The sequence below is a fragment of the Tyto alba genome, unplaced genomic scaffold (genome assembly GCF_018691265.1).
Source record: "Tyto alba isolate M040663 unplaced genomic scaffold, T.alba_DEE_v4.0 Super-Scaffold_44, whole genome shotgun sequence".
Classification (NCBI taxonomy): domain Eukaryota; kingdom Metazoa; phylum Chordata; class Aves; order Strigiformes; family Tytonidae; genus Tyto; species Tyto alba.
In genome coordinates this window covers 2,662,538-2,675,043 of record NW_024881320.1, presented here as the reverse complement: position 1 = coordinate 2,675,043, position 12,506 = coordinate 2,662,538, and the positions used below count along the sequence as shown (strand labels likewise).

The 12,506-nt window shown below is 50.2% G+C and overlaps 1 protein-coding gene across 1 annotated transcript; it reads left to right on the top strand.

Moving 5' to 3' along the window:
- Nucleotides 1-1,757: 1,757 nt before the first annotated feature.
- On the top strand, nt 1,758-11,833 carry ALDH2 (aldehyde dehydrogenase 2 family member). The gene is made up of 13 exons (XM_033008311.2): nt 1,758-1,968; nt 3,045-3,149; nt 4,161-4,301; nt 4,571-4,650; nt 5,195-5,306; nt 6,186-6,314; nt 6,808-6,921; nt 7,293-7,395; nt 8,119-8,303; nt 9,046-9,210; nt 9,521-9,678; nt 10,343-10,457; nt 11,260-11,833. Exons 1-13 carry the CDS (start codon nt 1,843-1,845, stop codon nt 11,290-11,292), a joined length of 1,566 nt encoding a protein of 521 aa, XP_032864202.1. The 5' UTR covers nt 1,758-1,842; the 3' UTR covers nt 11,293-11,833.
- The last annotated feature ends 673 nt before the right edge of the window (nt 11,834-12,506 follow it).

Sequence of the window (12,506 nt, the reverse complement as noted above, 5' to 3'; positions counted from 1 at the left end):
GGCTTTGCTGCAAAGGGGGAGGGAGACTGTCTGAGCCTGGATCTGCCCAGCCCACACAGTTGGGATGATTTCCTAGCAGACACCTGGCCTTTGCGCCTCCCACCGTCTCATTTTTCAGGCAGGCTTAATCCCAGCCTGTTTTTGCAGGGTTGAGAGTTTGAGGTTGAGAGTTGAGTTTGCCATGAAGGTGTTTCCTCCGTTGCACGTGATTGTAGTGCTGCTGGGTTTGCCTGCTAAACCCCAGGGAAGGGAAGGGTCCTGCTCAAGGGGAGTAAAAGCATTAGCACAGGGCTAATGCTTAAAATCATTGGTTGTCCCTCTGGGTATCAGCAGGAGACACACAGGACGTGCTATGGGAGCTTAGGCTGGAGCAAGGCCGGGGTGGAGAGCTCAGCTCTGAGACGTGCCCTGTGGACAGGCATCCTGGCCCGGTCCCTCTGGGAGATCCACCGCACACAGGCTCGTCTCTGCAGGTAAAACAGGTCTTTCTGGCATCTCCCAAAAGTGGTTTAACACATGCAGGTCTGCAATAGGAGGGAGAACGTGTTGGAACAAGCGGTCCCCATGAGTGCCACCTCCCCAGGGGCTGCCCAGGACCCGCTGTCTGGGGCACCAACGGGGAATCGAGCACCCTCCAGGGAGTATGGGCAGCCAAGGACGAGAGAGGCTGAGATCCAGCGCAAGAGGATTTCTTTTCAGCTGATTTAGGAAGCACGCAGCCTAATCTGAGTCCTGCTGGATAACCTTGGGCAGTCGCTTTGCTTCTCTGCTGGTTCCTCCCTGCAAAACGGGGCTGATATTCCCCTCCTGAGTGAAATGCCTGCAGAACTGCAGATGCAGGAACTACCACTGTGCTACCCCCCTGGGTCTTCCTGGACAGCAGGTTAAACTATTTTTGAATTGGCATATTCTACAATTTTTCTGGCGCCTTTAGTAAACCAGAGCCATCTACCCCCAGTTACCCTTCAGAGACCCATCACTGAAGGAGCCAAAGAGGTGCTGTCAGATCCAGGGTAATTACCCACAGGTTTACTTTGGAGGTTAAAAACTCTTTGTATTTTTGGTCTGTGGCTTCCTCAGTGATGACGATGATAACTGGAGAGCAGCGCTGTTCCCTGCATGTGAATCTGCACTTTGGCACGCTGAAGTTGCACGTCTCTTAAGCAAACAAGCAGAAAAGGCCTTTAGCCATTGTCGGGAGCAATTTTATGGAGCCTCTCATTTGTAAGCACCGAGTAGTGTTCCTGTTGTGCAAGTACTTTGCTGGCTTTGCTCCGCTCCCCCTACACACAGTGGTTTCTTTTTTAGACTCCTGTGTGCATGCTAACAGCAGCATGTCCAGGTAACCAGGGGTCCCCGACCGTTTACCTCGTCACACCACCTTCCCTGCAAAACTAACAAGCGCAATGGAGATATTTCTGGTTTTCCTTGCCTTTCTCCTCCTTGTAGCCTGTACAAAATTCCCTGGGCACGGACAGGGAGAGGAGCAGGGGCAGTCAGTGCCGGTGCTGGACACCCATGAGGCATCCCTGGCGTGCCAAAGCAAACCGTGCCAATGTAATCCTAACTGAGCCGGGCTGCGCCCACCCGAGCAGGGCTGATCTGAGCTGTTCCCAGCTGAGCCACGGCAAAGCTGCTCCGAACGGCACCGAGCTGCAGGGCCCGAACGGAGCTGAACCGAACCAATTCGATCTCAAGCGAGTTGGGCCAAGCCGCTTAGACCCGGCCCAGGCTGTTGCAGGCAGAACCGAGCCCAGGCGTGGCGGGGCGGAGCGGGGGCGGGGCGGGGCCGGCCCGGAGCAGCGGGGGCCGTGCCCGCTGCCCGCCGCAGCGCAGGGCGGAATGTTGCGGGCGGCGCTGAACGCTTCCTGGCTCTGCCGAGGCCCGGCCCGGCTCGGTGCCCCCTTCTCGGCCGCCGCTTCCCCCATCCCGGCGCCCAACCCGCACCCCGATATCGCCTGCAACAAGGTAAGGCCGTTCCCGGGGGGCCGGAGCCCACGGGCAGCCCCGGCGGGGGCTTCCCCGGGAACCAGCTGGGCGTGGGGGTCCCCGGCTCGGGTGGGTTGTCCAGACCGCCGGGATGGTGGGGTGCAAGGGCTGAGGACACCCCGCTTTAATGCGGAGGCGGGCAGGCCCCGGAGCAGCTGGAGGTTTGGGCCCAAAGCCTTGCGTTGTAGGAAATCTGCTTGGAAAAAAAGCAAGTCTGAGTGCAGCAGCCGGGGTGAGGCACAAGGCGGGTGTCCTGCAGCGGTCGGGCGTTATCCTGAACGCGGCGGGTGTTTCAGCTAACCGCAGCCATCCGGAGAACCAACCCCAGGAGAAAACCACTTGAGAAGGCGTGTGAAGGGAGGGGAAGGTGCCGTTGTCTGCAGAGGTTAGACCCTGTGCTCCTTGCTCAGCAGCCCTGGGGAAAACACCGTCCGATCATCTGTTCGAGGTGCTGGTGGAGGATCTGGCATTCCTCTCCCCAGTGTGACAAGGCTGCTGGTGGTTGGCGGAGCGTTGGGCCAGCACCACGATCTTTGCACTGACCCTCTCTTGGACCAGACCCAAAAAAAAAAAAATTGCCCTTACTGAGGAAAAAAAAAAAAACAGAGGTGGTGAAAAGCTGCTGTTGGCACCTGGTTCCGTTTTGGAATGGCACACAGGGAACCTAAAATCAGTTAATGAGGGAAATGTTGCAAAAACTCCAGTGCTGTGTATGAAATCAACTGTATCGTCTGTGCCTGGAGCATTTTCTTGCTGTTGGGTCTCCTCAGGCTTCCGGTGTCCCTGCGCAGCTCCAGCCAGGCTTCCAGGGACCTACTGGGACAGGAACTGCCTCCAGTTCACGAGCCGTTTGCTGAGATGTGAATTCTTCTTATTAACTTGAGGCTGTGTCTTTTGCTGTGTACTTTTAGGCTAAATATCTGCTTCATATCGGTGCAGTTTTGGAGCCTTTAATTAAACAGCCTGCCAGGATGCCATCAAACAAGTACAGCTCTTACTGATTTCCCCTAAGCCTGGCTCTGAACCTTAACACTGTTTTGCTTTTTTCATTGCAGATTTTCATAAATAATGAATGGCACGATGCTGTCAGTAAGAAAACCTTCCCTTCTATCAATCCAGCAACAGGAGAAGTTATCTGCCACGTTGCTGAGGGCGATAAGGTAAAATGTTCTCTTGATGAGATTGGGTGGTTTTCTGCATGAGCAGGTACACGGGGGTCGCAGAGGCAGACACTAACTCATCTCTCACTACGGCAGCTCTGCTGAGTGCCCTGTTTGCAGTAGTAAGTGTCTGACCTGTCCAAATACCACAGCGAGTGATGCTTATGTTCTTCTTTGACTACTTGTCCTTCGTGGTCTTGTGGGTGCTGTGCTGGTGGAGTGACCCAGAGACAAATGGTCAGGATTCCTCTCAACAGCCCCCTCCTGCTGTACACATGCAGTGGGAGTCCGTCCCCAGCCCTAGGAAATTAAAAAAAGAGAAAGAGATGGTGGAGAATAGAGTCATGTAACCATCCCATGCCTTGCGCAAGGCCCTCCTAGGAGTCCGTGGCAGAGCTGAGGTGGGGTTTCCCACCATTTTGGGTTCTTCCTACAGCCTCAAAACTTGTTTGTGTTCCCCAAGGGAGGGGTGAGTGAGGGAAACCCTTAGTTGTTTGCTTGTCCTGGCAGGACCATTACAGCAAGCCAGAACAGAGAACCAGCTAGAAACCAGTAAGTGCCCTGACTGGACAAAATTGGAGATATCTGATCGAGGAAGAAACTGCTTTAGGCGAAATCAAGTCCTGAAAGAATGTCAAAAGCACCCTTCTAGAGCTTTTTCTATGCCTTGTTCTAGGATGCAATTATATCCCCGGCAGGTGACACTGTGGAAATAACCTGACAATATTTGCATCCTGCATAGCTGAAATACCAGGGAGCACAAGTGCAGGCAGAGGTGGAGGCTGCACAGCTGCTGCACTCGTCTGTCTCACTGCTGCTTCTGCTCCCTCTTCCCCGTGGGCGCAGGCTGCGAGTTCTTGCCCCCGGAAAAGCTGGCTGGAGCAGCTGCTTGGGCCGTCTGGCTGGAGGCGGTTTTCTCCTGGAGACTGGGGAGGGCTTCAGCTGTACTGGGAGAGACTGAAGTGGGGCTGGGTACTGCTTTCTCACCCTCCTGTGTGGAATCCTCTGCAGGCAGATGTGGACAAGGCCGTTAAGGCAGCCAGGGCGGCTTTCCAGCTGGGCTCGCCTTGGAGGAGGATGGATGCTTCTCATCGGGGGAAGCTGCTGAATCGTCTTGCTGACCTGATCGAGAGGGACCGGGCTTACCTGGCGGTGCGTATCGCGCTCTGCGGCGCAGCTCTCTGCCGCGGTCCCTGACTGCAGACACGGGGGTTTGGGCCTGTCGGGTGGGGGGGGGACTGTAGCCACAGCTAAAACCGTGAGAGAGCGCTACGAAGGATGGGGAAGTCATTTTGGGGAAGCTGAAAGCAAAATGGCCAACGTGCAGAACCGATCTGAGTCGCAAACGGAGAGTTGCATCTAAATCTATACATGTGACTTTCCCCGCGTTGCTCTTCAGGCATTCTCATTGTCTTTTGCAGGCGCTGGAGACGTTGGATAATGGCAAACCGTACTCCATCTCCTACCTGGTGGATTTGGACATGGTAGTCAAATGTCTCAGGTAGGGGCGGAGGCTGCAGTGATGATGCAGTAACGCTCCCTGCTTCATGCGTGTCCTCAGCTGGCGCGGGGTAGCCAAACCTCTGCTCGCGCAGAGACCAAACGGCTCCGATGCGAGCGCTGGGGTGACAGGCCTGGATGGTTTCATTCACCCCGCAGCAGGGTCAGGCACCTTGTTTTCCTCTATTTTTATTTTTTTGCTGTGAATAAGGCTGTAACTCCTGCGACTTCCCAAAGGATTTTTGTTATATATGTTTCTTTCTTGCTATATACAGGACTCGCACTAATAGAGGTGACCTGTGTTGCAGCACAGGAATGACAGAATTTATATTATGCAAAGTGCTGGCAATGGCGGGAGAGACAAATGTTTGTATTTACTGCCCATTCTTCAAATCACCTGTTTGGGAAATACTTGTATTGGTATGTGTTTTATGGAGTGACTGAAGAAGAGAGGAAAGCAAATAGCTGGAGGACGTATCTCTTATTTTCTGTTGACAGGAGACTTGTTATTTGAAATTCAGTGACCAAAACTTTATTGTTGCTAGATACTTTGCAGGCTGGTCAGATAAATTCCACGGCAAAACCATCCCGTTAGATGGAGACTTCTTCTGTTACACAAGACATGAGCCAGTGGGAGTTTGTGGACAGATAATCCCGGTGAGTAAAATGTATCAGTAGTTCCTGCAGCTTTTCAAGAATTCAGTGTTACCATGAAGAGTTGTCTTAAAATGCAAGGTATTATCTGTTGCTAACCACTACTTCCTTCCAGTGGTAAAGAAAGTTATGCTTGCATCAGCTGGGCAGGCTGTTACTTTGCTCTGGCAGTATTGAACTACCTGTTGATTTCATGGGCTCTGTGGAAGATTTACTTTGTATATGCTGATTAAAAAAAAAAATAGATTTTAAACACCTTTATAGGAGTTATCTGTCTCAGAACCACAATTAAGTTTAAATTACTACCTAGCATTAAAACCCAAATTCTGTGTGATGAGGAAATAGAGAGCTAGCGTGCAAAATTCAGCGATATGTACATGATCTTATTTGGGTAACTGCAAGCGTAGCAAGGGGGTTTGTCAAGAACAATATTTATACAATGATCTGTGTGACCTCTTTATAGGAGTAGCTGGATGCTGATTGTTGCATACAGTATTTGCACGTTTTTCATACTTGCATTGAGCAAGACCTGAATGTAAATGCCTCACTGGCCTGTGTGCACTGCCCTGTCATTGCAAACAGGCTTTCTTTCAGAATGCCTCAAAAAGAACATTTAATGGCTAAACTTGACAGTAAAGATGAATTACCAAAAAAGGTGGGGTTTTGCAGTGGTACTGAGAGACCTCACACTTCAGCGTATGGTTTTCCTGGACAGACGGAAGGCGGTGCTTGAAAAAGAGCCCAATGTTGCAGAGCAGCTAGGGAAGGATCAAAGGCTGCTCCCATGGGTGCTGCAGCTGGTTTGAATGAAGCTCGGTGGTTACTTACTGATTAATCGGAAACTTTCAAGTCCAGAGCAGCAAATGCCTCCTTGTTTTTCAGTGGAACTTCCCACTGCTGATGCAAGCATGGAAACTGGGGCCTGCCCTGGCTACCGGCAACGTGGTTGTGATGAAAGTGGCAGAGCAAACCCCGCTGAGTGCTCTCTATGTGGCTAATTTGATCAAAGAGGTGAGCGAAAAGGCCGGGCTGGCATCCGCTGCCTCGCTGTCGCTGCTGGAGCGCGGTGTGGTACAGCCAAACTGGGGAGCTGCAGAGGGTGTGTGGCAGGGACAGAGAAGAGCTGTCTGATCTGAAGAAAGGCTGGATTGTCTTGGCTATCTTAGCATTTGGTTTAGCAAAAAAACCTCCCTTCTCCTTACAAATGCGTATGCAGAGGACATAAATCTTGATTAGGAAAGGACTCTTTGAGGTTCAGTTAAATAACAGACTTTAGGGTGATGAGAAAGCTAACGTACCTAGCCCCAAACTATGCTTAGGATGTGGGGTGGGGAGAGGAGTTGTATGGTTCACAATAACCAGGACATTAAAACTATAAACACCTGGGAAATTAAAAGGAAGTAGAAAAGGAAGGCCTACTGAAGGGTTACTAACAAGCGAGGGTGGGTGAAATCTGTGATTTCTAAAAGGAGTAACGTTGCTGTCTCCTGCTGTGAACCGGCAGGCTGGATTCCCACCAGGTGTGGTGAACATCATCCCCGGCTACGGGCCCACTGCGGGGGCTGCCATCTCGTCCCACATGGATGTAGATAAAGTGGCCTTCACCGGCTCCACGGAGGTAAGGGAGTACCTTAACCTTTTGGCTCCTGGGATCTCCCATTGCTGTAATACCTTTTCTGTGTAAAATCCCAGAGGTGCCTTGCCTTCTGCAGGTTTTTTTAAACGCAACAGCTGAATTCAGAGCGTGACATCTATTCTTACTTTACATAAGACTCTTTTTAGGTGCTCTCTTTAGAATACTTCATATTGTTTCCCTTGAGCTGCTTTTTACTAGGGGTGAAACTCTGGACGGACTTCAGTTGTTCCCTTGAAGCCCTGACAACGAGGGGATAATTATTAACTGCTGACTGAGATCTAAAACCAGCTGCCCTGCCAGGTGTTGCTGTATGAAGGGCTTAATTCCTAATACTCGTTCTTCTTGTGATGCAGGTTGGGCATCTGATCCAGAAGGCTGCAGCAGAGAGTAACCTAAAGAGGGTGACACTGGAGCTTGGAGGGAAGAGTCCAAATATAATCATGTCTGATGCAGACAGTAAGCGCCTGCTAGCGTAGTATTTGATCTGTACCTTTTACGCTGGCTTGCTGCACGCAGAGCTGTGGGGGGAAAGGAAACCTCTGCCGTGTTGTGTGAGGCTCCAGCTCTGACACCAGCTGGCTGGTCCCACCCAGTGAGGTCTCTCTGCCTCCTGCTGCAGCTGCCCTGTTTGTGTATTGGCACTTCTTCACTCCTACTTCTTTCCCAGGGCTGCGAAGAAGTTCAGTTATTTACAAATTAGAATTGTTTCAGTATCTCCAGTCTTAGTTCCACTTTTTGTTCTCATTTCTTTCTCTTTCTCTTAGTGTGTACCACCTTTTGCCAGTCTTACGAAGTTCTGGTTCCCTCATCTCTTGCATATAGACTCATTTTTGATCTTGATGAGCCAACACACACGCTTTTATATGGCAATAAGGAAGGAAATACCTCTAGATCTAAAATAACTTGTCCTTAACCACCTGATAATTTCAAATGAGAACTGTAATCTGCCTCAGATTAGATTTTTTTCCTCTAGTATGGTGTGCTCTGATAGACCCTCATACTAATTAAATCTGTACGTAACTTCTGCCCTACCAAAGCATGGAAAAAGCCTGTCAACTGAAAGGACTTTGTATCACTGATACTGTGGCAGTCTGCATGATACTTCTTCAGAAGAAGTCACTTACTGACTCTGGTTGGTTTTGTTTATATATTTGTTTTCTCTCCTCTCCCCATTCTTAGTGGACTGGGCTGTGGATCAAGCCCATTTTGCCCTCTTCTTCAACCAAGGGCAGTGTTGCTGTGCTGGGTCCCGAACATATGTCCAGGAAGATATATATCACGAGTTTGTGGAGAGGAGTGTTGAGAAGGCGAAGTCCAGGGTGGTTGGAAACCCGTTTGACTTTAAAACTGAACAGGGGCCTCAGGTAAGAGCAAGAAATGTCCTGAACTGTTATTTCATTAAATAGTCCCAGTCCTGGGTCATTGTGCATCAGTAGACTAGAATTAAAGGTATCCTTCAGTCTCTTGATTAATCATAGAGTCATAGAATCATAGAATTTGGGTTTGGGTTGGAAGGGACCTTAAAGCCTCCCGAGTGCCACCCCTTGTCCCAGGCAAGGACACCTTCCCCCAGCCCCGTCCAACCTGGCCTTGAACCCTTCCAGGGAGGGGGCAGCCACAGCTTCTCTGGGCACCCTGGGCCAGCGCCTCACCCCCTGCACAGGGAAGAATTTCTGTCTTAAATCTAATCTAAATCTGCCCTCTGCCAGTTTAAAACCCTCATCCTATCCCCACCCACTGATCAAGAGTCCCTCCCCACCTTTCCTGTCCCTCCTTTAAGCCCTGGGAGGCCGCTCGAAGGTCTCCCCAGAGCCTTCTTTTCTCCAGGCTGAACCCCCCCAACTCTCTCAGCCTAATCTCATTCAAACTGTGCCCATTATCTCCTTGCTTGTGCAGGAGGGAGAAGTTAATTACCAGTTTTGATTATTCCAAAACCTCCACTTGATGCTGGCATTTAAAAATTATCACCTCCCTTTGAAGCTAGCTTGGCAGTCTGGTGAAATGAGGAGTTGCTAGAGCACAGTCTCATGCACAGCAGGTTGCAGCTGAATCTTTTTTTACCCCCAGTAAAAGCGAAGCTGATCTGTCTGTCCCCGTGGCTCTTAGGTAGATGAAGAACAGTTTAAGAAGATCCTCGGGTACATTAGTACTGGGAAGCGTGAAGGAGCCAAACTGCTGTGTGGTGGCAACCCTGCTGCAGACAGAGGCTATTTCATCCAGCCAACAGTCTTTGGCGATGTGCAGGACAACATGACGATTGCCAGAGAGGAGGTGAGACCCGCAGCGCCGTCATGTCTGTCAGCTTCTTGCTTCTTCATCATTTTCTCCCTTCTGATGCAAAAAACCACGGGTCTGCAAGCACTGGATGTTCGTGAGCTGCAAAACTTGCTGCTTCTTAGAAAGTTACCACATTAAACTTCCCTCCAGATTACATCCTGGGCACTTCGTAATGCAGGAAGTGATACTTTGAATTTGATGTCCTGTGTGTCTTCTAGCGTACGCGTGTAACTCCAGCGTCAACCACAGCCTCCCCTGCGATCAATTTATGCCAATTTTCACATTCTGTGTTTGGATTTTGCAGATATTTGGGCCAGTCATGCAGATTCTGAAATTCAAAACAATTGAGGAAGTCATTGAAAGAGCAAATGACTCCAAGTACGGCCTTGCAGCAGCAGTCTTTACAAAGGATCTTGACAAAGCAAACTATGTGTCACACGGCCTGCGAGCTGGAACAGTCTGGTGAGCTTCCTTCTCCCTGAGCTGCTGGACGCTTCCTTGTGTGCTGCCATTTCTCATTAAGCTTGCTCTTTGATAGCTTGTCCCTACTTTGGATCCAATTTTACATGTACTTCACTGAATGTAGTGTCAGACCTTCAACTGTAATGCTAACTGTTGGTAAAATTTAGGAATTTAGGTCTGTTAAACTTCCATGCTCCCGCTGTAGGGCCAGAAGCCATCAGATCACTGAGCACGTCTGTGTGGTCTCGGCTGCTGTGGTGGATGTTCCTCTGTGCTCTGAGGCTGTGCTGAGGGCAACACCAAACACCAGTTTACTGTTTTAGCACAAGAGATTTTGAAGATCCAGTATCTTACTATCTTTTTTTTTTTAATGGTACTGAGTGAACAAGTAGGTGCTTTTGATATCTGTGGTGTGGGTGGCAACTTGGATGCTTGGTCCTGTCATAACAAGAGACATGAATCGATTTGATGATGTTCTGTTTCCTGGGTGATAAGGTTTCAGTATTGATGAATTGGCTGAGAGAACTGAGAAATACGGAAATCCTGCCTAGAAATTCAGCTGTCCCTGTGCTGTAAACAGCTGAGATGCCCATTTGCTGCGAAAGGGCTCTCCCATGAAACAGTTGTGAAACTAGAAGTGCTTAATTCTTGGTTTCCATTTCAGGATAAACTGCTATGATGTGTTTGGTGCACAAGCCCCATTCGGTGGCTACAAAGCTTCTGGGAATGGGCGAGAGCTGGGAGAATATGGTCTGGAGGCATATATAGAGGTGAAAAATGTGAGTATCTGTGTGTCCACGGACTTCCCAACCCCCTGCCATAGCTCCAGATTGTATTTGTGCTTGTTGGTGTAGGCTGGCCTACGAGTTGCAATTCTTCCTTCTAAAAACAAAACTGGAGTTGCCCATCTGAAGTAAGCACAAACACAACTCCACGTAACTGTATTTAAAACAGAAAGCTAGCCTTGCTTTATACTGCTGAGGAGAACAAGGATATGTGACCTAACATTACCGATTCCCTGCACCGCTCGGCACTGTTGAGCTGTTCCTCACTGTAAAGAATGTAAGTGTGCAGACTTCTCCCTGAGTTTGTTTTATGGAGAACAGGAAGAGCATGTGCTGGGGGTGCTCGGCCCATTCACTCAAAAGCAGGAATGTGAGCAGTGATCACCAGCACTTAATGCCACTCAACCCGAATTGATATGCCCCCAGGTCCATGAGACCAAGGTTCCTGGTATTAGGTAATCCAGTCACCGAAGGCTGAGTAATGTCCTGTAAGACAAGGCAGAAGGGCTGTCCCACCATCAAGGAGCAGCAGAATCTCTGGAGAGATGCTGTGGCCCAGCCTCCGAGTTTCCCCCTCTCTTCCCTCTCTTCGAGCCTTCCCAATAGGTCTCCAGACCAAGGTGGTCCCAGTCTGACTGGGATGTACTGTCCTCTGGTTTTGGTTCTTTTCTGCAGGATGCTGCTGCTTCTTGGCCTTCAAGTGCATATAACTGAACGCTGTCTCCAGGAAAATAACTTGTGACTTTTTTTTTTGTTTGTTTATTTGTTTTTTGTTTTTTTTTTTTTTTTCTCCTAGGTGACAATCAAAATTCCACAGAAAAACTCTTAAAGGACAGCAGCCTCTCCAGGCGTTTGGAGACACTTGTGCAGCTTCATGAGCTCTAAAGCAAGGAAACCCCTTCTTAACACACGCAAAACTTGGGCGGCAAATATGTAACTCTACATTAAGAAATGTTTCTTTAGAAGGTGCCTGAAGGAGCTTTTGTTAGAAAATGTTACTTGGCTTTATATTTTTAAAATACTAAATACAGTCAGCTGAGTACTAATGCATTACAGGGGTGTACTCTTGTTGCAACTCTACCTGATGAATATGCTTTTTTTTCTAGAAATCATTTAAAGGCTTGTCAAGTCTGCAGTAGGTTTTTTAATAATTCTTTGTTGGCTTACACAGCTCGCTCTACACTCCTTGTCCTTTCCACCTAACACGTACCCCCCTCTTCTGTAAGCAAATTGAACAGAGGTTCAGTTGTGTAACGGAGCAGGAGAAAAACCTCTCAGCCTGAATCTATGAGGTAAAAATTTGTTCTCGGCTGCTCCTGCCGGCTCTCCTTGTATCTACTCACAATAAACATTTGTATTAATGAAGTTAATCCTGCCATTGTTGGAGCAGTTTGTATTTGTGACCCACGTGCTCACACAAATTTTCTTCCACGCATCCGCTGCACCTTGGGTAATTACCAAGCTTTTCGCTGACTTTTTGCACAGCCCACTTTCCCCATGTTGCCTTAACCATAAAGAAAGCCCTACATCTGCAGCCTGTCCCCAACAAAGCAAGAGCTGCCCGCCCCTCAACAACAGAGCCGTGCGGATCTGAGGGTGACCTGTGCCTCAGGGAGCGGCGGTGGGAGACACCTTTATTAGGTGTGGGGAGGGGAAAACTCCCCTTCAGGAGTAGGGGGGTGCGAGGCGCCGCTCCCCACCCGCCACCCCCTGCCACGCCACCGCCTCCCCTCAGCGAGCCGCGCGCCCAGATCTCGCGAGGCTTCGCGCCGCTCACCGGCGAGGGGGCGGGGCCGAATCGCCCTGGCCCCCGTGATGTCATCAGAAGGCGCCCCCGGCGCCTCGAAAGTCCTCTGAGGGCTTTGATGGCGGCGTCGCGCTCCTAGGAGGGCTGGCGTTCGGCCGCCTGTAAAACCGCACCGCCGCCGCCGCGGCGGCGGTGGCTCCGAAAAAATTCCCCCGGGGGAGCGGAGGGGGACCGGGGGGCGCGGGCCGCCATCCCGCGCGGGGCGCGGGGCGGGGGGCAGCGCGGCGGCGGGGTGC